Below are 25,620 nucleotides of genomic sequence, written 5' to 3' on the forward strand. Positions count from 1 at the left end.
CCTTCGTAACGCTTCGTAATGCTTCGTAATGCTTCGTATCGCTACGGCACACTTCCAGCCCCCCAGAGCAGAGGAATTTCAACACCACCACAACGAACATTGCAGTGGCGCCCGAGCAGGGACCGTGGGGGAGTCGGAGGTATGTATGTATGTATGTATGTATGTATGTGGGTATGGGGTGGTCGGCTCGCTGGCTGACTGGCGTCCTTTGGTTTAGCTGCTTGGACCGTCGGCTAGAAAATTCAGTCATACCACGGCCAGCGCGCACTCAGCTACAGAAAAACAGGAGCTAACGAGCTGCGAAGAGGGTCCTTCGGCTGCAACTGACCACGAGAGCTGGGCAAAAGAAGAAGCCTACTTTTTTTTGCTGTTTGTACAACTAAAAAGACATAAACAAAAGTGATTGTCCCAGTGAATATTGTGGGCTGTGCTGCGCCATGTCAACAGAATGCAAAACTCAGATGGCAAACTAAATTTAAATTAACTGAAACAACAAACAATAACTAGTGAACTAAGGTAAGTTGTCCAGTTCAAACAATAATTGCGAAGCTATAGAATCCCAAAAAAAAATGAAATGAATATGAGTGTGTACACTATATATCATTGTTGTTTCTATTCCGCTGTCGAGTGTGTATTTTTTTCGTTCTTAACGATTTTTCCAGTGACCTTGTTGCGTACGCCAGAACGTACAAATTCTGCGTGTGTGAGTGTGTGTGTGTGTGTCATTGCTGCTTAGCCTTGTCCTCCCCTTTTTATCCACATTCCATATATACACACACACTTATTCATACATCTGTGTGCGTGAGTGTGTTCTGCGCATATATTTTTAGGCCGAAATTTTGGTAGCATACTTTTCGGAATTTATGCGCGAGTTTTTCGGGGACGATAAACCGAAATTCAAGGCATTTCACTTAGCATATTGCATGTTCCCGGGTTTTTGCATTCCACGGATTGTATATACAGCCACAGCTGCGGTCAAGACAATAGCCCCGAAAAACATGTACCCATTGGCCAACTTTATCTACAAGCGTTATAAAGCAGGGGTTGTTCCACGAAACTTCCAATTAAGAACAATTATACAGATGACTAATTGAAAGCAAGATAGGAAATTGAGGTTAACATATATAAAATGTATTTAAATGTTTATATAAATAAGTGAAGTAGAAATTTAATTTCAAGATGCAGACTTACGATTTTAATAATTGGAAAACAAGGAAACTAGTACTATATATACAATATCATTCTTTGTATAGGATTTTAAGAAATGTTATCTCAAAGTGGCCCATAAAGACGTAGTATGTTTTTATATATATTTAATATTTCATTAACAGTTTACTAAAAATAAATAAATTGCTAAAACCAAACATCAATAAATAAGAATATTATGATTAAAACGTAACTTGTGAAATCTGTGGTCGTTATACAGTTACAATAAAAAAAAAAGTTTCAGGAAGAACTCTCTTGCAAACGAATACCTTTTGTTGGGAACTTGCATTAAAAAGCAAATATTTAGAAACGTCTAAAAAAATCGAAATTATTAATTTGTATTGAAAAGCTAAATAAAAGTTAATTTTGAAAATCATTGAAAATAACATTTTTATGGCCTTAGAATAAATATTATTTATTAAATATATTTTCTAAGAGTAGATTAATATCTAGCGAATAACTCTTACAGCCTACATTGTGAGTGCTATTGTTCTGAGCGCAATCGTATTATTCCCGTGGAATGTTAATACCCGAATGATAAGACCATTGGGCATCAGCATTTGTGGCCTGGCCTTGATGTACGACTGTATCTATGTGTGCGCTGTGCTGATGATGTGGCTTCAGACTGTTGTCAGGGAATGCAATTGCCGAGCCCTTTATTGATTTTATGATACCACGACTAGAGGAGAAGGACCCTCCGTCCACGAAACACTCCCCCTTTAGTGGCACGTGCAAAACAACAAAACAAGTGCGGCAACAACAAGTCATTCACACCATCGGAGTAGAAGTAGATGCAGATGGGTACAAGGCAAAAAAAAGAAGGCATGTCGCTACACAGAACTAAAAAAGGTGCAATTATTCAAACGTCAACAAATATATTTTAAATTCACCATCGAATAAAGTAATAAAGTAAGTTCGAAGAAAAATGGTACTTATTAGGTTCTTGCTTTGAAAATACTTTTAAATCAAAGTGTCCTGAGATAAAGGGAGACCTGCTGTATTTCGGTCATGTTGTCCCGCTTTTGCAAATTTTTTTCTGTGTAGAATTGTGGGTGTTGCATGGAAATTGCAAGACAGCAAAGCTCGACTCACTGACAGACATGTTCTGCCTACTCTAAGTGGCTTGAGTGGTGACAGGAGAGCTTTTACAAAGCAACAAAATAAATGCACCAGATGAATCCTTCTCCTCAGCTTCCTTTTGCCTTTCCCTTTTGCTTCATCACACGCTTAATTCAGCCAAAGAATTCCATTGCATTCCCCTTTGTGTCCTCATCCTAAAGCGTTTTTTCTTCGTCACACGCTTAACTCAGCCAAGAAATTCCATTGCATTCTTCTTTGCGTCCCGAAGGCGCTCCTCAAGCGATCCTAGGGCGCTCTGAACGACAATAAGACGGAATTGGGCACCAAACACACGTGGCGAAACGCTTTATATGCTTTATCATGGCTTGAAGACAAAACCGATTGTTATGAGTTCTTATTGTGAGCCGATAATACAATTCATAAACTTCCTGTTTTTCCTCTCTCCGAATTAAGTTGTTGGTAGTTCTCAAACTTTAGAAAAACTACAAATTTTGTTATGACTTGAATACTTATATTTTATTAACTACTTCAAGCGCATTTTTTCTTGAGTTTTCATAAACAACGTATACAAGGTAAATTTTTTTAATCCGTAACAGAGAGTATAAATATTAAAACTTTTAACTAGATTTAGAGAGATAGACTTTTTTAATCAAATTTAACTCTTATAAATTAAATATTTTATTATATGTACAATGCTTTTCATTTAATTTATAAATTAATTGGAGTTGTGAGAAGGCTATAAGAGCTTCGAGTTAAGCAGAAAGTTTCAAGTGTCTTGTCAGAGAGTAAGTTGGGCGCCAATAAAACGGCTTTTTGTGAAGTAAGCCACTGCCATTAGAGCTCCGAGTCTCAAGTGACTGGTCCAAGTTCTTAAGACACTCGAAACCACGCAATCAAACCAAATGCCACGCGTCACATCTCCGATTCCGATGGCGGATGATTTCATAATACTCACGCTGCCACACCGACGTTGACAATTTTTCGGTTAATGACAGTTTCGCCCTTATCCCCGATATTCTGGACTATTTTTAACCTTACTCGGAATGGGAATGGGAATGGGGATTGAGATTGGAGCGCCTGTCACGTCCAGGCTGATGTCATTTCGCGGAGTCTGCGGTTTGAGGATGGCAAGGGGTATCCTCAAAGTGGCATATTTTCGATGAGTTTTCCCGGGACCAGAAAAAGCGTAGGAGGAGGGGGTTTTGGGGCTGCATCTACAGCCTTGACATGATTCGCCCTGACATGTGGTGGGAGGTGGACTGCATGACTGGTTGACCAAGAGAACGTGCGATTCCATTGTTGGCCATCTTTTCCATACTCTTACACATAAGAAAACAAATTTAACAAAACACATTGTATATTAAAACTTTATAGAAGCTTAAGCTACAAATCCTCAAAGGATTTTTTTTTCAAAAGTATGTATAATTTGGCCCTATTTTGAGATTTAAATACAAATAGAGTATATTGAGAAATTCTTGAGTTTTTTATATGAAGGAAAGCCTGTCCATAAAGTGAGATTAATTTGTGATGACTGCACTGATGATGGTTGAATTGTATGTTGATTGGGACTTTGCCTCGCGTTTTTTTAACTCACCCCCCATTTTGCCTCTGGCCTTGGGGCAACTTCCACGTGGCGCCTTACCGAGGGATTCGCATGCCAAGTGCGCTATATTGGCATTCTTTGGACCGCCCACGGGAAAAATGTGGCCACCTTAAGAGCCCCCAACATCCGACAATAGCTCGCCACTCCCACCACCACTGACGTCAATGGGGATTTGCAATTTGTGATTGGGGAGGCACTTTAAAGTATTTGTGCTTTGACATTCAATTTACTCGATCTGGCTTTGTTTGCTACTCTCAGTTGGTCTTCATTGGCATCCCGCCTCCTTTAGCCCGATTAGTTCGCCAGCGGCAAGGTCATGAGCCAACAAAGAGAAGGCCACACCGGGTTGACTGACTGACTTTAACCCGAAATCTGCGAAGGTCCGGAGGGAGTCGCCATGACTTGATTATTGTGAATCAAACAAGGAGATGCATTAACTATGAAGCCATCTAGTTAACCCTAAAATCATCTTTATACTAATGTAAAGAAAACTTAAGGACAGTGGCAATGAAGTTACACTTGGATGTCCCTGAATGGGGATTTCACTTTTTAATAAGCCTTGGCTTCGTTCTAATGAGTTTAGCCCTGAAAATCTTCTACACACAACAGTCCTTGGATAAATAATCCTTACTGCCATGGCAACTAATGTTTTTCCCACTTTCCCGTGCCTTCCACTGACAGCAAACACAATCCAGGATGTCGGACCAGCAGAAAGCCTCCCTCTGTCCCCGTTTGGTGGATTACATGGCCATAGTGGGTGCACATACGACGCCACCGATGCCAAAAGGACTGCAGGGCCTCAAGGCCCCGCCAGTGCAGGTAAGTCGGTCATTGATTATATTGGTAGTTTGTTTTATTTACTGTGGAGTACTGTAAAGAGGGCATATTTCACTTATGCGAATTTAGGTATATAGTGCTTGTGAGTTTAATTTATTTAATGTTTAAAATGTACTTCAATTTATTGAAGTATACACTAAGGCAGCCTGAAAAGTGTTTTTAAATAAATAAAGAAATTTACAATTGTTTGAGGCCTTTTTAATTATCAAGGTGAATCAATTAGCTACAATTATTAAAGTTTTAAATTAAAATTTATACAATAAATAAGCTGTTTAAATAGGTTGAAATTAAGAGTAAACTTTATTAAAGCATACTTTTTGACACCAAAGGCATTGTTTTCCAAATTCCTTACATTTTTTGCGTGAATTATATAAATTACTTTTGGACTTATTGAAAATAAAAAAATTTAAGGGAACGCAATTATTATTTCCAAACGCTAAAAAACTAAGACAACTTTTTAACATGGATTGGATTTGTAGGTTTTTTAAAGTTTCCCAAATGCGAATGATTGTGGTATACATTTTTTAATTATTTTTTTTAATTTAAGGTGCCCGATCTTCTGCGTCGCTATCCCCCTTCGGATCATGCCGACTTCCCGCTGCCCCTGGACATGGTGTACTTCTGCCAGCCAGAGGGGTGCACCAGCGTGGGTCCACGACGCACTGGCTCCGCCATCCGGGACATGACGTCCTTCGTCTTCGCGCTGACCGACAAGGATTCGGGCAAGACGCGTTATGGCATATGCGTGAATTTCTACCGGCCCATCGAGCGACCCAGTTCGGTTTCCGGTTCGGCGGGAGCTGGCCACGATCGTTCGGGAAACGGAGGACCCGGCGGACATGGTGGCGGCGGTGGAGCGGGAGGAGGCGGAGCCGGAGGCGGTGGACGCGGGGGAAGGCGGTCGTCAGCCTTCAGGCGAGAATCCTGGCGCAAGAGCATGGAACGCAGTTCGGATTCGGCATTTAGCAGGCAAGTGTTGTGTGCCATGATGTGGGATTATATACAGGGGTGCTCTAAGCTGCATTATGGTGTTATGGAGAGAAAGGAAAATGTTTATTTTTTACGGAAAAAGATTACTCCTTTTACCGACATCTTTACCATCTTTCTTGTCAGTGGGCAATTCCAAAAAGGCATGAGCACCCCTGCCTAAGACAAATTAAAGCCTTTCCCTATGTTAAAGCCCGTCGTCTAACGCATCTCAAACCATTTCCATAATAGTTACGGCCTCTTAACTTCTTCTAGCGACTACAGAAGTAACGTAGCGCCTAGCGATTCGGACCGTGAACTGACCTCGCGTCGCGACTCGGACCAACAGCGCCTCCACTCGCAGCACCACTCGCATCAATCGCACCACCAGTCGCACCACCAGCCGCACCACCCGTCGGCGGGTCCGGCGGTGCCCAAGCTGGGCCTGATGGCCCCCTCGGCGGACTCCGAGTCCGGTGGCAGCCACTCCCCATCGCCGCGCGCCTCCCGGAAAAGGACGAAGCTGCGCAACCAGTCGCTCACCTCGCTGTGCATCATCTCGCACCATCCGTTCTTCACCACATTCCGCGAATGCCTCTTCATCCTGAAGAAGCTGATCGATGCCTGCAATGAGTCCTCGTCGCCAAAACGAGTGGGTGCCTCCCAGAAGATCAACCGGGATAATGTGTGGACCGTGCTGACGGGCCATGTCAGCGATGCCACGCCCTCAATTGTCTTGCACGATGTGAGGGAAATCGAAACTTGGATCCTTCGACTGCTGTCCACGCCAGTTCCGGTGCCGGGATCCACACGAGTCGAGGTGAGTGGTTAGGATTCATACTATTAAATAAGTTCATAGAAGTCATCGTTTTCTGAGTTAAGTCTAACATAAATGATAATCAAACAATATCTATAACTTTAAAGTCGTATAGACTATCAAAGGAATATTAGACGCAGAAGTCAGATAATTAAAGTATTTTAATAATAATTTAATAATAAACCAGGCCTACAAGAGTTATTTTCAAGCAAAATGTTTTGACAAGGTGATTACAAAATGATCTAATAAAATATAAATAGCTTAAGAAAAAAAAATGTTCACAATTACTTAAAAAACTTATCTGTGAAACCCTCAAACGATTAATTACCTGAATTTAAAAATGTATATGGAAGGGACTAATAGGAATTAAAAGACTTGTCACAAAATGTTGTTCACTACGTTCTCAAGATGATGTCCCAAGTTAAATGAAATCGCATTCTTCCAGGTGGAGGTGCTGTCGCCAACGGTTCATGAGCCACTGCTCTTCGCGCTGCCCGACCATACCCGTTTTTCGCTGGTGGACTTTCCGCTCCACCTACCACTGGAGCTCCTCGGCGTGGAGACATGCCTAAAAGTTTGGACTCTGATCATGCAGGAGAACAAGGTGCTGTTTCAGTCGCGTGACTACAATGCCCTCTCCATGTCGGTGATGGCCTTCGTCACCATGCTGTATCCGCTGGAGTACATGTTTCCGGTCATCCCGCTGCTGCCCACTTGCCTCAGTTGTGCGGAGCAATTGCTGCTGGCGCCCACGCCATTTGTTATCGGGGTGCCCGCCTCGTTCTTGGTCTACAAAAAGAACTTCCGGTAGGATTATGTCTTAATCCCATTTGATTATATGTATTATTTCCATCTAAAAAAGTGGAGAAATTTGTTACAATGGCTAATTGTTGTTTATATTTTATATTGTTAGGTTACCGGATGACATTTGGGTGGTTGACTTGGACTCCACCAAACTTACGCCACCGACTGGCGGTTACGAGGAAATACCTCCGCTACCTGAGCCCGAGGGCACCATTCTGAAGAACCACCTTAAGCAGGTAAGCCACAGACCCTCGTCCCTGAACCCGTGTATATAACTTGATCTTAAAACTATATGGATGCATTCGAAAACTAATTTTCTGAACTTTGGAAATTCACAAACATTAGAATGTTGGGATTTTTAAGTGTTACCTCGACTGTTTTTAAGGGCAATTAAAGCTGCATTCGTATTGTGATTTTTGGCACAATTTAATTTGACACATGCCAAACGATAATGGGAATGGCAACATTTGACTTGATGGCTTAATGTATATTGTCCAGAATGAGCTGACAGTTCTTGAGAAGTTTGCGACAATGGTCGTAGAGTGCAGTGTCCAGCTGGCGCATCTCCTGCTCTTTGTCGCCGTCAAAGAAGCGATTCAGCTTGTCCACTTCGTTGCGCATTTTGAATACGATGTCAGGCACCATGACCTGGGCCTTCTTGACCACCTGCTCCTGCACATGCAGACGCCGCTCGGTAACTCCCTCGCAGCGAAAGCGCTCCAGGCGTTGCAGCTCCAGCTCCCGTTCGTGGTCAAAGTGGGCCTTCTGCTGCTGCAGGTGCTCCAGCACGGCCCGGTAGACGATCATCTGCTCCACACGCGGATCCGTAAGGGTGGTATCCGATGGGCGGCGCTGGAAACGCAACTTGGCCGGGTGACGGGAGTCGTTGGCCTGCACGGCCGATAGAAGGGCAATGTGGGGACTGTACATGGCTTTACTTATAAATATATGTATGTATGCGACGACTTCAGACTAATGACAGCTACTGAATTATGCTTTACAAACAAACTATATTGTGTTTTGACTAGCCACACAAAGCTTTCTTTCAATGGGGTTTCAAAGAAAAAACAAACCACTTTTGTCGAGTTTTTAAAGTAGCGCCCGAACAAAGACACTGGCTAACCACCAATTAACATATTGCGGTCTATACTCAGAGAACTTTAAATAGACTTGAAGGAATAAAATGAAACTACCACTTTATCTTTGTCGAATTATTTTAGTGGCGCCCGAGCAGGGACTCACGGAAACCCTACCATTTTATCCTAGAAATATTAAAAGGGACAAAAATATAAATTGCAATTTGTAAAACTTTTATTAGGAATTTATACAATTGAACTTTTCCTGTTTTAAGGAGTATAAGTTTGTGGGATAAGTGAATTTCCATAATTTCAGAAACGTGTATTGCTTTACCAGTGTTCATGTTTAATCACTGCTAAGCGGTTCCGATTCAATAAACGCTATAAATTCGCCTGTAAAAAAAAACTGACTCAGGGCCAGAGTCTCTTTTCCATGTCTATTTAACCGATGCCACTTTAAAATGTGCCTGCTCTAAGGGAGAATTACCTAGAGCAGTAGCTATCGTAATCGCTGTCATATAATCCTTATCATTGCTCCATTTAATTTTGATGTGTGACTGCTTTAATTCGAATAATATATCTAAATATTTTTGGAGTTCTTTGTTCTGTAACAAAGCTAATATCAAGAGAGCACCTCAGCGATATTTTAATTTTATTTAATTTTTAACCCCATCGAAAAACTCTTCGAACACTTGTACATCTCTCTATCTCTCTCTTTCTTTCTTTGTGTTTTTTTGTGTACCCACTGCCTCTCTTTCTGCCTATCGATGTGTGTCCATCTCTGTCCTCTACTCTAATGCTATTCTTTTGACACTCATGCATTATCTGTTATATGAAATTTGTTATACTCGATCACAACTTTAACTACAACAACAACAACTACTACTACAACAACAACAACAACAACAACAACAACAACAACAAATCGAATAACAACAACAACAATATCTGCAGGCAATGCTATTGATGGATGAAGCTGGACTTGGTGTAAATATCGTTCGCAAAAGTGTTACTACGTTTGACTTATTGTTTATCGCTATATTTGAGTTGAAAGCGTTTGTACATACCTTACATAATCCATAAATAATATACTATCTATATGTGAATATCCGTAAACGAAGAAGTACTCGACATAGAACATAGAACTAACCGCATGCACAGTCATTCTACATAGTCATAACGGCCTACTCTTGATGTTGAAGTTTTGTCTGAATCGAATCTCTAAAAAGGGTTTCCATTTAGCTAGGTTACCTCTTGTCCAAGGGCAGAAAATTTCGTATTTTCCATTCGAAGTTTCTATTACTTTCTCTGCCTTTCTATCGCTGTCTTATAGTGTTACGTGTTTCGTGTGCATGCTCTGTCAGTCTCTCCTTCTCCCCCGTTTTCCAACTTTTATAAATAACTAACTGAAGTGGCCTTAAGCCCCCCAAAAAGCATTCCGATAATCCCCAACACCCCAATCTTATATATAGTTAGCCAAGTTAAAGTCCTCATTTAGATGGCCAGATTGATAGTTAACCCTGCTAAATGGTTTTAATCGACTGTTCCACAGGCACTCACCTCTATGACGGCCACCAATACGGCGGTGTCTTCGCAGCAACTGTTGCCATCGGTAAGGGACAGTCTCCAGGAACCACCGTTGCTCGGGTAAGTAATATTCTCTAATAATATTTCGAAATGTATCTATGAAGATGTAGGTGATAATTGTCTGTTGCTCGTTATCCGTTATTGATTGTCCGTTGTTGATTGTCCATCGATGACTGTCTGTTTTTGATTGTCCGCTATAGAATGTCCGTGTTCGTTGGTCGTTGTATGTTGTTCGTTCCCGGTGTTCGCTGTCCGTTTTTCATTGTGCATTGTTCCTTGTTCGTTGTCCGCCTCTCTCCATATCTTTTGGTCTTTTTTCGTATCTATAAGCTTTGTCCTTGGCTGTTTATCTATCAACGCCAGATCGGTCAAACCTATTAGATGACAAAATAGTTTTTCCAATACGTCTGGGTTGAAAGATATGCTTGTCTACCTATGCACGTCTTCCTGATTTCCTAACTATACTTTTTTTCACTTTCCAATAGGGTTTCGCAGGTGCGATTGCCACTACAGACGCCGCCGCACTCGGCGCAGGCTAGTCAACGGAACTCGATGTCCGCCCAGGGAGGGATGAGCTCCCGGCAGCCAAGTCCGATGAATTCACCGGCCCTTAATCCATTCGTCTATGGCACAGATGTGGATTCCGTGGACGTGGCCACGCGGGTGGCGATGGTGCGGTTTTTCAATGCCCAAAATACGTTGGCCAATTTTGCTGAGCACACGCGCACTTTACGGCTATATCCACGCCCCGTTGTGGCTTTCCAGATAAATAGCTTCCTGCGATCCCGACCGCGAGCCTCACAGTTCCTGAATCAGTTTGCCAGGACTCAGGCGGTGGAGTTCCTGGCGGAGTGGTCTCTTACGCCCACAAATGTGGCCTTCCTGCGAGTTCAAACTGGGGTCATGGATCCCATGCAGGTGGGCGATAAGCCCAAGTGGTTTGCCCACGCCCTGACTCCCATTCGATTTTCGGTCTGGGATGATGGAAGCTCGCTGAATGGAGCTTTGCGATCGCTGAAACAACTGGAGTGTCAACCGACGGACGAGAGTGGTTCGGATTCGGAGGGAGCGGAGAGTAGCAGCTCCTCGTACAGTTCCCTCAGTGATTTCGTCTCGGAAATGGCCTCCTCGGATCTATCGCCTAGTCTGCATGACGTCTTCGGCTCGTACAATCGACCGCACGTTGTGCCCCAGACACTTTCCTCGAATCTGGACCCAGCCTTGGTCTATCATCCACCTAGCAAACTGCAATACCCCGAGGGCATTGCCGATGCGGCGGCCAGCAAGGCGGAGGAGGATGAGGAGCGAGCCGATAGTCCGGTGTCCTCATCCTCAAGTCGTTCGGATCTGAGTTCACCGAGCTTCAATCGCGACTCAGAGTTTGATTTCCAGCCCAAGGGGGGACAACAAGCTCTGGGATCGACAGCAGCAGCAGCAGTAGCAGCTGGCGGTGGAGCGAGTGGACCCAGTTTCGAATTGGCCACTCCGCTGGCCATGCGACTGGAGGCCACCATTAAGATGGCCAGCATCGAACAAGAAGCGGATACGGTATCGGGCAAGATCATGGCCACCGCCTCCAAGCTTCAAAGACATCCCAGTGATTCCGAGAGGCCCGAGAAGAAGATTCCGGTGAGGAGAGCGTTTACATACTTCGGAAGAATAAAGGGTGTAATTTTTTTAATTTGTATTCTTCCAATAAAGCCACCGCTAACACCACCCATTAAACAACCGGGTGTAAGTAACATTCTGGCGCGGACCGGTAGTTCCGGCTCAAGTTCGAGCAGTCCTGGACGGCAGAGTTCCCAGAGCTCCCTCTTTGAGAACTTCGCCTCCCATGCCAAGGAGCTGGTAAGGGAAACCACGCGACAAAGTAGCCAAGAGGGTCTACTGGCCCATGTGGATAAGGTGAGTTCAATTCGGGGAGTCAGTCCGTGGGCAGGTTTTTCTAACTCGATGTGCTGTTGTGCTCTGATCGTTGATCTGTTTTTCTTTCCATTCCTTTCTTTCTACGTCGTTTTTGTGGTTTATTTGTTAAAACTTTACCATTGTTTTACTTTTACTCTTTTGTTGGCGGTGTTGCGTTGGTTAATTGAACCTGATATGAATGTACCGTACTGTAGCATGCGATGGACGAAGATCTTGACGACAAAATGCGTCATACCTTCGAAAAGGTTGGTACTCCCGCCGCACTTTCCCATCCCACCCAGAACCGATCCACCCATCACGTTATCATACATCGCCTTAACCTAATAACATTTCTCTAATCATCACACTGCACTCTACACAAACGTATCACTACACTCATTAACTAAATAACGTGAGTTCTTTTCATCGACTTCTAATCTGTTAAGCCACAGGAACAAAATTGAAATCACCTATTTAAAAACTGTGCACTTATTCACTACATTACATACTTATTAATCTGTACACATCACATGGCACGCGAATATAAAAACATAGAACACTTGCTTATAATTTTTTCTGTATTACGCGATCCTTCCTATTAGTTTAAAGTTTCACAGTGCTTTATTAAAAAATTCGCACCACAAAACCCTGCCCAAAACATCCTGCCACATCCACATCCTCACCACACCAATCCGCTGATCTTTTCATGGGATTTGTAGTGCCATTGTAGATTGCTGAAAGTAGACCTCAATCCGGTAACTGGTGGGTTGAGGGACTCAAGCTTTGATTGCTAGCACCAACTAGGCGGTTGTGTAGTTTCGGAAACACCCACCTTAAAGGTCAAATACTAAAACATATTCAAATTTGGAACCGTAGTTTACACTGCACGCGAAGAAGGCGGCCGGAGAGGCTTCGAAGCAGGCTCTGGAGGTTTCCAAGCAGGCGGCTGGGGTGAGCAAGAATACCCTCGAGGATCTCACCTACGTGGGCAAGTCGACGCTGGGAGATCTCACCAAGACGGCCAAGGAGGCGGCCACCAAGAAGGGCATCATCAAGATCGAGGAGCATCCCACGGCCGTGGCAGTAGCGCCGCCAAAGTCTCCTGGCTCTCAGTTGGCTACTCACAAGCAGGTGCAACAAAGTGGCGGATCGGGTGGCGGCAACAACTTTTTCTCCTCCATTGGCACTGATTTTAATGGTCTAGCCTCCTCCACATCCACCATGTTCTCGGGCATGTTTGGTAAAAGTAAGTTACCAATGAGCTTGAAAGTACTATGAACGAACTTACCTAATCCAAAATGTCATCTGTATATTGCAGAGAACCAGCAAAAGCAGGTTCCTATGCCACACAAGCCAACTAGTGTATCCTCGGGAAAGGGCAAGACAGGCATCAATTTTGATCCGTTTCCCGGACGCAAAGGTCTCGTCGAGCGGACGCCGTTGATCAAGCACTCGGGTCCTAGGCAAACGCAGGAGGAGCTGACCCGTCAGCAAAACCAGGAGCGATCGCATAGCAATGCCGAGAATCAGACTTTCCTTAAGGACGTCACCAACCAGGTGCTCGCTGGAGAAGGTGTTGGTTGGCTGAAGCTCAACCGGTTCAGGAAGCTCATGGAGGACGAGTCATATCGCACTCTAGTACTCAGTAAGCTCAACAAGACCCTGGACAAGAAGATCGCCCCAGATGATCACATTGACGACGTGGTAGGTTTAATTGTTCTACTTTTTAATTTATATAACTATTTTCAATTTTTTTTTTTTAATACATTTTTTTTTGTTTTCATTTTTTTTTTTTTTTATAATTTGTTAACTTGATTTCCTAGTCCAACAAAAACAAAGAAGTCCAAAATCTTGACATGATGATGGCTTACCCTTCCGTTTTTCCTTACAGTGCGTGACGAAGCCCGTGTGGAAGGGCATGCTCAAGTGCGTCCAGGCGATTGCCGGCGGATTGGATGTGACCTTTTCGAATTTCGGTCTTGGCGGTATGGCCTCTGTGTTCCAACTAATGGAGGTGGCGCACACGCACTACTGGAGCAAGGAGATTAACGAGGGCAGCGACATGTCCTCCAGCCTGCTTTCCAGCCACGCGGCCAGTCCAATGGGCAGTCGTGAGAATCTGCGGTCGCCCAGCTCGCCAAATGGTTCCCATTCGGCCTTGGGCAGCGAGTGGGCATCACCGCAGGAGTCGCGCAAGAGCTCCACCCAACTGCCACACGGTGGACCGGGTGGTGGCTCTCATCCAGGAGCACCGGTCAACCGGCGGTTGTCTTCAGCGGACAGCCAGGATGGTCAGTCCACGACGGAGATGTTCAAGGATATGCTGTCACAGAAGAGAAGTGCCTTGAAGAACATGCTCACCTCCTTCGATTCGGATGTAAGTTGTGTAGTTCCATAGTGCCGTACCTAGTCATATTTAAAATCGTCCATCCCATCATGCCGATTGTGCTCAGCTTGTTGCCAAACCAATTCTTTATATCGCTCAGTGTATATATCGTATATCGTATCGTATGTAGAACCGCTTATCAGCATCTCAGTAAAACTAGCTAAATCAGTATCAACTAGCATTTATCAGTATGTTACATATATATAAATATATATATATATGTATGTCGCATCGCGAGTGTCAATCGATGTAGTCTGCCGATCTCCCCCCCACCGTAGCCTCAACTGTATTATCTATATTCGTACCCGCAATCCACCGTCCCACCTACATCCCGTATGTCCAATATACACGATTCTAGAGTTCTCTAACACTCCGTGTGTGTGTGTATGTTATCCGTAGGCTGCTGGCTCTACGGGGGCGCTCTCAGTTGTCAGTTTGGGTGTCCGCTTGCCCTCCAGCTGCCGGTCCACGGTCTCTGACACCGAGTACGAAAATGTAAGTACCCCAGAGGTTCAAAAAACACGGCATTACAAAAATAAAATTTTTTTTTAACCAAGTTACCATTTCAAAAAAGAATAGATTTAATTCCTATGAAATTATGAATGAGAAGTCTGGGTGCAGCTCTTTTAAATCTTCTCAACCCTATCTAGGAATCGCCTTTCCATGTAAAATATAGGTGCACCATTCCCCGTATTGAGCTGTGTATAAATTTTAAATCAAATTAAGTGAATATCTAGAAAGTCCCTCTCTCCGAAGTCAGGCCCAAGAAAAAACCCGATCCAATCTAATCCCATATAATTTTCCAGACGACCACCTCGAAGGACTCGAAAAGAAGCTCTGGCAATCTGTGGTCCGGAAAGTCGACGCTAAGTGCCGGATTTCGTTACACTGGCGGGCACCTGATAAACACCTCATCCTCACCTTCGCCAGACAGTCCGCGGGTGTATCTCTTCGAGGGTCTGCTGGGCAAGGATCGGCTCAATCTTTGGAACCAAATGCAGTTCTGGGAGGATGCCTTCCTGGACGCTGTTAGTCAGGAGAGGGATATGATTGGAATGGACCAGGTAATATCGGTGGATGATGGGAGAGAGATCTTTAACAGTCAAGTCACCACGAAAAAACTCTTCAAAAATATGGCAGATAAATTAAAGCCATAAGATATAGTCATCGAATTTGCAATTTTCTTGAATACAGGGTCCCATTGAGATGATGGAGCGCTACAAATCGCTGAGCGAATCGGAACGCAAGCGTCTTGAACACGACGAGGACCGCCTGCTATCCACAATGCTCTACAACCTGACAGCAATTCTGGTCATGTTGAACGTGACCAAGGACGAGATCCGACGAAAGATTCGCCGTCTTCTGGGAAAGAGCCACATTGGCTTGGTATATTCCCAGGAGGTGCACAATGTGGTCGATCAGATCAATAATCTGGTAAGTTATCGAGCTGACAAGGTTTTATTTGAATAATGTACAAATTCCTCTTTGCTTTCAGAATGGCAATGACATTGATCTAAAGCCTTTAGGTTCACGATTGTTGCACCGGCAGAGTTTCACCGTCCATCAGGGCACAGATGTAAACGGACCTCTGCGATTCATGGAGGTGCGGGACGATGGCTTGGTACTGCGATCGGTGGATGGCACCATTGTGGAGCGCTGGTGGTACGAGCGGCTGGTCAACATGACCTATTCCCCAAAGACCAAGCTGCTCTGCCTGTGGCGCCGCAATGGTGGTCATACGCAGTTGCACAAATACTATACGCGGAAGGTAAGTTTTCAAGGGGTTTCCAGAGTGTGTCTAGGCGTTTAACCCTATCCTATTTCTGTGTGCAGTGCAAGGAGCTATACAACTGCATCAAGGAGGCCATGGAGCGCGGCGGTACGCCCACCAATGTGCCCGAACTGGGTGGTGAATTTCCCGTTCAGGACATGAACACGGGTGAGGGCGGCCTGCTGCAGGTGTGCCTCGAGGGTGTCGGTTTGTTGTTCTCCAACAGCAAGGTGAGTGCTTGCGAAAACTTGCCATATGTCGATCCCCTAACACCAACACTTGGCACACACGAAACATACAACATGGTTACACCCAATACTCATACACAACCAAGCTTCATCTCCGAATGCCTCAAACTACTAGTAATCGTCCTTGTGTACACCACTCCTCATCAAGCAAAGCATCTCTATTTCCCAAAACGAATCCCCTCTCCAACCAAATCCTTGATAAGAGTTGAGTACTGATACACTGTTAGCTCATGATGATCTTTTTATCCCCCAAAATAGTCGAAAGCCTTGACCTTTTTACCTACTTGTTGTGGGTCACAAAACAGCGATTAGATAAGATAAAACAGGTCACTTTAATGGTGTTGATGGGACTAACCCAATAAATGGCACACCAGATATATTGAAGATAAACAGAACAAAAACAAGAGATACCCGTCTGAATTGGGTCACCAATAACCCACTTGGTGTAGGGGTCACCATTCACTCGAGAGCTACACCCATTTTGATGTCAGGATCAGTCTTTGTCAGATCCAACATGATGGCTATACATATGCGCGTGAATCTATCCAGATATCGATACATACTCCCACTGCCTACGTTTCAGTGTTTCGTTTCCAGTCGTTACGTTTCATTTCCTTTTGATTCAGTTGTTTTTTTCAGTCTGGCTTTCTTTGGTATTCTTTCCTTACAATATTTTAGTTCGATCGATTTCCAATAATTTCCTTGTTGTGTGTGTGTATCGACTGCATCAAGATCAAGGGCCCTCTCAATATACATATATATGAATTAATATATATAAATTATGTTTGGTTTTCAGTACATGCTTTTCCAAAATGTCTAACCTATGTAATCGTAATGTGAATGATTCAGAGACACAGATTTTCAGGAGACGTAGGTCCGCCCCAAAGTTTATAAGCGAATCTAAAACTGAGTAGCAGAATATATATGTACTTGTATATTCCAGAACATTCTGGATATTATAACCGTTTCTTTTCGGGTCTTTTTTTTGTTAGCCCCAACCGGAATCCAGCTCCACCTATCCAACTATCCAAGCTAAACCCAACTACGTATTATACTTTACCAAACTTTCTCTCTCTCTCTCTCTCTTTATCTGTCTGTATCGCTCAAACCCTTTCGTTTTTTGGCTTTGGTTTTGGCATTTTATTTTGACTCGCCTTCTTATATATCTACTTATATTATTCCTTAGTCATTATATAATCCATAATAAATTGAAAAATCAATTGAATCTTTTATCTTATCCAATTTCTAATCGATCAAGTGAAAGTATATATGAACAAATAAATATATATATGCAGAAAAAAAAACATCTATATCATACTCATATATTGTGCTAGTGAATGTACTGAATGCTGTATTCATTATACTCTCTATTTTATTTATTACCTAACCGATTCAATGATAACGCCATCAAAACCAAAAGCAAAAGAAAAATAAGAAATTACCGATTCTCCTTTTCATCCTTTTTGATTACGATTGACATTCTTACGATCCTTATGTTTGGTTACTTATACTCACCGTTTGATATGTTGATATTGTCATCTGAACCTCATTTTGATTGTCTTGATTATCGATTACTCTGACTACCAATTACCGATTTACGATTACCGATTAGTATCGTTCGTAATAGTATTCCATAGAAAACTAAATCGATCTTTGTATTTACCCCTGAAACACCCAAGACAAAAGTGTCCCTGATCTAGCCCAAGAAAAACTATAAAAACAAGATACTAACCTGACTCGATTAGGTCCCAAGAAAATTGTTGGAATCCAGCAACTTTCTGCTTTCATAACCTTGGCAAAGTTAATTGTTTTACTGTAAATATATAGCGTTTCTTTCTCCGTTTAATCTGGGGCACTGCGACTCAGTGGTCAATTGGGTTAAGACTAAAATGTATTGTTCGTTTTTATTTTTCGTTTTGCTCATTTGCCTTCTATTAACCTTTCGAAGCTCATACTTAAAAAAAAATTAAAACTCTTCATATATATTCATATATATGAATGAAAGAAATATGAAAGAAAAAGCAAAACAAAGAAAGAAATAATGCGAGAAAGATAAAGCAAAGAAGTATTCTAAGCTGGTTACTTTTGAGATGGTCCTTGTGCAAAATCCTCTAAAGTGCTTTGTTTGTTTCATTTTGAGTTTAATTTCGATTTTCATTATTTGATTTCCTAGTTTTCTGTCTATCTCTATAAACATATATGCGTATATACATATATAAATAACTTCTTCTCTATATATTATATAAATATAAATATATATATATATATATATATATATATATATATATATATATATATATTTATATCTGTCTCTGTCTGTCTCTCTTCTAACTCCTAACTCTACCTCTTTTCTGTGTTACAAATGCGATATATAAGAAGTTTTTTCGTGAGCTCAGAGTTTTCTGCCTTACGCCATTTTCAGTTTCAGTTTTATTGTTCCATTGCGTTCCATTTCGATTCGATTGCGTTCTTATTTTCCGTTTCACTTTTTGGTGACTTCATGCCAAATTTTTTCTCTTAAGTATAACAACCAAAAACAACAACAAGTACAAACAACAAATGTAATTTAAGCTATAGTCCTACCATGTCCTACCCATGATATTTATCACAGTTTCCGTTATAATGTCGATAAACCGAAACCGATACCAAAAAAAAGAAATTGAAAGCCCCAAAAATGTCCCACCGTCTATAAGCAACCGACTCTAACATAACAACAACAGCAACAACAACCACATTTCATATCGTTTCTATTTAGTATTATACAAAAAAAAAATCCAAAATATACAAAAAAAAAAAAAAAAAAACAAATTTGCCAGCAAATTAGAAATTGAACAGAAAATAAAATGCAACTTAAACATTTGAATGAACAGTTTAAAAACCCGTTTTCTCAACTTTCCTTTTTATAATTTTCTTTGTTGTTTGTTTGATGTTCTCTGTCGAACGCGGATCGCTGCACCGTTGCTCGCTCTCCCTCCTTTGTGGACCAACCAAAAATCACGTTCCGTATCCGGAACGAACCGATTCGAAACTGAACCGAACCGAATTGAATTGTATTATTCCAATGATTGGTCTACTTCTCAAACGATAACGAAAAACCCAAAAAAAAAAAAAAACAAAAACAAACCAAATCAATAATATAACCCAAAATCTATGATAAAACGATCTGAAAATGTCTGAAAAAACGATAAAGGATTTCGAGGTATTGCAATGAACAAATTTCTTGTTATATTTGAACTTAAATTTATAAGCAACTATTGTTCTTTAAATGCCCTGCTATCCACCACTCAGCCACACCCCCATCCCCAGTCCGCCGTCCTCTTCCTCATCCACCCACTAACCCACCCACCCTCTTGGCCGTCACATAAAATAAAAGAAAATAATAAAATATATTTTAGTTTGCGTTGCTCTTCAGTTTTAACTTGGACTCTTTTGCGTTCATAACACTTGATTTAATCTTTCACTTTCACCCAACCCAAAAATAAAAGTAAAAACCAAAAAAGTATGCAAAATATTCTAATATGGCATTTAACAGCTAACAAAAAAAAAATTATTGTAGTTAATATTGAATTTAAACCATAAGCCGAAAATAATATATATCATAATGTATATTATTTACCGTTATCTTTTGTGTTATGATCTCTCTCTGTCTCTCTAACCCAACTGAGATTTTCGTTTTGAACTGTTGGTTGATTGATTGGTTGGTTGGTTAGTTGGTTTGTTTGTTGAATTGAACTTGATTGAATTGAATTGAAACTGAGCCGTACACTTTATATACCTTAATGCCGATTACCGATTATCGATTGTTGATTACTATTATTGATTAACGTTAATCTTACCAGCTTATCATTTGTGCCCCCAGTTCTCGACACTTTTTCGATAATTCCTCATTTCCAGCCACCAGCTGTTTTCTTTTATTTTCGGTGTTCGCCAGCACGCACACTAGACGTCCAAAGCATAGATGGTCACACTTTTCGCCCAAAACCATAGATGGTCACGCTGTGGTATAAACAACTCCAGACTTCGAACTTAAGCATGCCCAAGCACTATCAACACCTCAAGTGCAATCACTTTACAGTCCTTGCCCAGGACGGCACCACAGTTCACCGCAGCTTACCATTACTCACTACACTTGTCTGTCCGAAAATTCATTGAAGAAGTTAAAAACCAATTAAATTAAACACATTCACGTATTCAATTGTGTGATAAGTTTTACAGCAATTTTAAAACCAATCACCAGCTCAGAACTTTTAGTATACACATGTCATATTATTTTTTTTATCACTTTTTGTTCTATTCCGTTTCGTATCGTTTTGTTTCTTTGGTTGCGGCCTAAGTTAGATGTACCTTTCACTTGGAGGGAAAGCAGCCCCATAATCTCTTAAATTAACCCCTGAAAATGGTTCAGGGTTCGTTTTTCAGTGATCTCCAATAGATTTCCAATCGGGAAATAGAAAAAAATCTAAACTGTTAATCACAAGAAATTATTAACGAACCCTGTGTCCGAACTCCTTTGTTTTTTATGCTTCGTTCTATTTTTTCTATATAGTATGCCAGACAATTCACCGATTTACCAACAATAGACCAATAAAGTTTCCTTAGTGTTGATTTTGAGTTTGCTTGTGTAGAGTTACTTGTTTAGCAAAGACTTAAACACCAATCGTAGTTGTAGTTTACTAATTAAGAAATTAAAGAAAAGTATTAAATAAAACGTCAAACAAAAAAAGTAATTGAAACCGTATGCCTAGCGGAAAAATACCCACTAGCAAACCCGTAAATATATTTGTAAGCTGAAAAATCCACAAATGCTGGAGTTTTCTTTTCAAAATCTATAAGCTATCGCTATCAGTCTGGCTTTCCTGCCTTTCTTTCCCATTCTCTCGCTCTCTATCTGTTTCTATTTCACTGATTTTCCGCCTCTCTCTACCTCTTTTTGCCTATTGTTTCGTTAAACTTTTGATATTGAGCCAACTTAAGGAAAGCAACTTAGCTTAGAGTAAAGTGAGCAAATAACGATTCTTTTCCGATCGTAACCACTGTTTTTTTTTTGTGGTAGTGCCACATGCTGCATGCTGTTACATGTGTTTCTCCCCTATTCCCATATCTTCCCATTCCCAAACGGCTCCCATTAACTCTCTTAAAATCACAACAATGACAAAGATAAACGATTTTTGAAAGCGACTGTAACCAACGATCTCCACCATTTTGTCTTCACTGCTTTTCAGGGAATAAGAGGGTGGCTTAAAAGCTGTTCCATTGCCAAGCGTTCCCGACATGTATCGCATTAAAAACCTCTTTTTCTAGAACCCCCTTATAAACAAATAAAATATTTGGTTAATATAATTTTCTTTAGTGTTTTACCTTTTTATATACTAACAACTTCTTTAGAGAAGTACACTCACTCGGACACCGAACACTGTAGCTTAATTTAGTTGTTTTGCGTTTGTATTAGTGCGAATTGGGGTTGATCAGGTGAACAACTCTCGTAAATATATACCAATAATTTAAACGACCATCTCACAAGTGCTAATTAGAATCCCCTTTTCCCCAAATGAAAAATTGACTTATACAAATTCCATACTTTATATAAAAACTGGAAAAAAATTAAAATCAAGTAAACCAAACTAATTACCAAACTTTCATTTGATTTTGCTGCATTCTCTTTCTGTCTTCTGTTGCATTTTTAAGTTTAACTTGCCTTTCCGTTTCTTTTTATTTAACGTTCCGATTTCGTTTGGTTCTGTTTTTAATCCTGAGCACTTATTACTGCTAAAAGCACTTAATGCTTGCCGTGTACATAAATGAATGTCGTTAGCTGTACTTGGTGTCCTTGTCTTGCTGCCCGCCCCCAATAGATCAATATAAGTGACCCAAGCGCTTGCGTAGCATTTAGCTTTTGTTTGCCTGCCCGTCTGCCTGCTTGTTCGTTTCGTTTCGTTGGGTTGGTAACTGTACTTTTGGCCATACACCTAAATAGAAAATTAAAAAAAAAAACATGGACTACTACTTGCAGAATCCAAAATCGTTCTCCCTGCTTTGATTTGTTACACCTTACTGCCCACGCGTATACGCTATCACTTTCCGCCCTCCGACTATTTACTATAACGCCCAATTTGCCTATCAACCAGTTTCTTCCTCTGTTAAACAGCGTTTTGTGTGAAAGCTTTTTGGTTTGGACCGCCTTATGAGTTGCATTCCGTTATCGTTCTGTTTAGTTGCGTTACATTTAGCTTGATTTCCTTTCGTTCCGTTCCCCTTCCGTTATGTTCCATTCTTGCGTTCCGTTCCGTGACGGAGCCTTGAAGCCGAAGAAAGAATAAAGGTGTCGGCTGGCATTGAAACTTAACTGACTCTCTTCTCCGCCCGTAATTTCAGTTCTTCGTGCGTTTGGACCATATCCGCAAGTGCTTCACCCAGAAGGGCGGCATCTTTGTGCTGGAGGAGTACAGTAAGTACTGTATAACTAGTGGCATTCAGTTACTACATTGAACTCGAGTAATTCCCTTGTGTTTTCCCCACTTGCAGATCCCAAGACGCGCAATCTTATCCAGCGGAAATACCAGTCGAGCATGGTGAGTAAAATTAAAAAACCCAAATCCACCACTGATCGCCACCACAGTCATTCAGCACTGTTCACCACTTGTTCCGAGTTGCATCCCGTTCCGTTCCGGAACTATCGTCTATCGATTAACTGTACATAAACTTGCTTAAGCCTGCCAAGTTATGCAAATTTTTGTACATCATAATCAATTGTGACCCCCAAACCATTTCTATTTGTATATGTTTAAACATATATATGTGGAGTTTCCAAAACTTTTTTACCACTGTATGATATGGCACACTCAATTGCACCGACAGTTTGTATATACAATATTGAGATAATCTCTTTGATTTCGATTTTTCCTTTTCTTTCCTTCCGTTTCCGTTTTCGTTTTCCATTTGGTTCTTTGCATTCGTTTTTTGTGAATATATTTCTATGTCAACGACAACTCAACTACTCAACAACATACAATGCCTGCAACAACAACACACAAAACACCAATAACACCACTCATATATCATCAAATAATAAACAAACAAAACAAAAAAAAACATTACCGAAATATAACCTTCACCAATTGAATTTAAAACTGTAACCGAAAAACAAAAATGTGTAATTGAAACCCAAGGCGTCGGAAATTGTCCTAAGCTTTCATCGCGTGACCTCCGTGCAATTTGCCTACATCTGTCACCTGAATGGCCTCCGAGGTACAGTCGCCGACAAAAGCATAGCTGGAACGATGGAACCGGCGGAGATACCTAAGCCCATGGAAACACTGGAAAAGATGGACCATCAACCGATGGCGGGAACGATTAAATAATGTGCCTAAAAATGAAATCTATGTAAATAAAATCAAGAATCCTTTTTATGTAACTCCTATGTATGTATGTACTTCCTGCAACATCTAAAAAAAACAACACAACAACAATTAAAACATAGACAACAAAGATAGTTTTTTTTGTTCTGGCTTATTGTGACAGTGTTTTTTACCATAATATGTATATATTTGTTCCGTTTCTTTTTCCTATATTTTATCTTGAGTTTTGGTTGTTGTCGTTCCACTTAACATGTTGCAAAATTGCATGCTATTTTTCTTCTGCCATTCTGCCTTGTAGTGTTGTGCAAGCACCATTAAAAAAAAAACACCCAAAAGTCCACACACTTCACACGAAAAACACTGTTCATTCTGAAGACACAAACAAGTGTTTATGGTAGCAGATATTTAAAATTACGTATACGCTCCGTAGTCCGATCAGATTTGCTACTCGGTGCTGTGCGTTTTCTCCTACGTGGCAGCCGGTCAGGATCAGAAGAAGAATCCGGTGGTTATCACGCCGCAAATCCAGGACATCCATGCCCAGCAAAAGCAGAAGCACCAGCAGCAACAGCAGCAGCAACATCAGACATCGCCAGTGCCGACAGGAAGTGCCCCAGCGGCTCAGGCCAATCCCAGCCGGATGATGAGTGGCAAATCCCAGCCAGGCAGCATCACCATCCGCCACACGGTGCCCATGCAGAAGCCCACCATCACCATGTCCACGGTTCAGCCGCAGGCCAGGATGCCCGTCCAAGTGGCCACAGCTGCTCCAGCAGCTGCTCCGGTGCCGGTGCCGGTGCCAGTGCCAGTGCCAGTGCCAGTTTCAGTTGTAGTTCCCGTGCCAGTAGCCCATCCCTCGCCCAATCCCGGCAATCTGCCGCAGCTGCCGCCGCGTGTACCATCGCAGCCATCCACTGAGAGCCTGGCCTCGATCTCGTCACCGCCGCCAAAGCTTAGGACTGCTATGACCGCTCCACCGGGACCGCCGCCGGCCATACCGCCACGCACGGGGGCCATCGCCCGGAGCGGATCGGTTCCGGCGGCCCGTTCCTTTGTCCGCCAGGCGTCGGCGAATTCCACGCCGCCGCAGTATACGCCACAGCCGCCACCGCCCTTTGTGATCCCCAAGCGGCACGGTGGACTGGCCAGGGCCTCCACTTTGTCATCGGGATCAGCGGGGACAGCGGGGTCATCGTCATCCGCCTCCAATCATCCAGGGCATTCGCAGTCGCAGCAGCGCGCCAGCCACGGCAGCGTCGCCGCTGTGCTGCAGTCCATGCCGGAGGCTGAGCCCGGAGACGGGTCCGGATCCGGATCCGGATCCGGGTCGATTTCCGGCTCCAGTTCCGGCTCCGGTTCGGCATCGGGCTCCATTGCCAGCGCTTCACCGCAGGTCCATCGCAAGCACTGACGAAGGAGTTCGTTCTTCAGGTTTGGAGGAGGAGGAGGAGCAGGTGGTGGCGGAGGTGTCGGAGGTGGAGGCGGAGCAGGGTCCAATCCAGGATCAGGCGGCGGCGGTGGAGGCGGTCAAACGGGCGAGGAGCCGCACCCACATCCCCATCGACGCGATGTCTGCCGCACCATCTGCATACCCTGGCTGTGATCCCGGCAGTCGCCCGACTAAAGCGGTTCAGCCATCTTTAAAGGGCTTTCCGGATCCTTGCATTCATCAAGACAGCCAGTAAATCATGAACACTACCACGTTTGTGCGCTCGATGTAAATACAGCGAACTTCTAGAACTTAAGAACTTCCATAACTTGATGACCTCTCAACTAGAAAGAAAGCAAACCAGCTATTCCGAAAATTAAGTATTCTATGAAACGACTTAGAACTATAAAGCTATATCGATTTTCCGTTGGATTTTGCGGTCATTCCTATGGCAGCCATATAATGTCGTTGTCCGATTTTTATGAAGCTATACCGTAAATCTGAAACAGTTAACCATTACCATGTCTCGGAGTATATTTATATATACCTT

At 42.4% G+C, this 25,620-nt stretch overlaps 2 protein-coding genes across 16 annotated transcripts; one reads left to right on the forward strand and one right to left on the reverse strand.

Moving 5' to 3' along the window:
* Positions 1–235: 235 nt before the first annotated feature.
* On the forward strand, positions 236–25,609 carry LOC128265578 (MAP kinase-activating death domain protein). 15 transcript variants are annotated; one of them, XM_053001672.1, is made up of 22 exons: positions 237–516; positions 4,571–4,708; positions 5,274–5,695; positions 5,945–6,512; positions 6,955–7,316; positions 7,423–7,549; positions 9,344–9,376; positions 9,942–10,036; positions 10,462–11,605; positions 11,678–11,881; positions 12,097–12,147; positions 12,758–13,127; positions 13,200–13,585; positions 13,773–14,258; positions 14,667–14,762; positions 15,074–15,331; positions 15,462–15,701; positions 15,763–16,035; positions 16,101–16,268; positions 22,659–22,731; positions 22,809–22,855; positions 24,072–25,609. In XM_053001672.1, the coding sequence occupies exons 2-22, from the start codon at positions 4,586–4,588 to the stop codon at positions 25,050–25,052; spliced, it is 6,507 nt and encodes a 2,168-aa protein (XP_052857632.1). In that variant the 5' UTR covers positions 237–516; positions 4,571–4,585; the 3' UTR covers positions 25,053–25,609. The 15 variants fall into 15 exon arrangements, 14 of the variants coding, with proteins under 14 accessions (XP_052857646.1, XP_052857632.1, XP_052857633.1 ...); XM_053001673.1 differs by having other exon boundaries at positions 5,969–6,512; XM_053001675.1 differs by having other exon boundaries at positions 5,978–6,512.
* LOC128265582 (uncharacterized) lies at positions 7,581–9,316 on the reverse strand. The gene has a single exon (XM_053001689.1). The coding sequence runs from the start codon at positions 8,241–8,243 to the stop codon at positions 7,794–7,796; it is 450 nt and encodes a 149-aa protein (XP_052857649.1). The 5' UTR covers positions 8,244–9,316; the 3' UTR covers positions 7,581–7,793.
* Positions 25,610–25,620: the final 11 nt, after the last annotated feature.

Source organism: Drosophila gunungcola, unplaced genomic scaffold (assembly GCF_025200985.1).
Source record: "Drosophila gunungcola strain Sukarami unplaced genomic scaffold, Dgunungcola_SK_2 000136F, whole genome shotgun sequence".
NCBI classification, from domain to species: Eukaryota; Metazoa; Arthropoda; class Insecta; order Diptera; family Drosophilidae; genus Drosophila; species Drosophila gunungcola.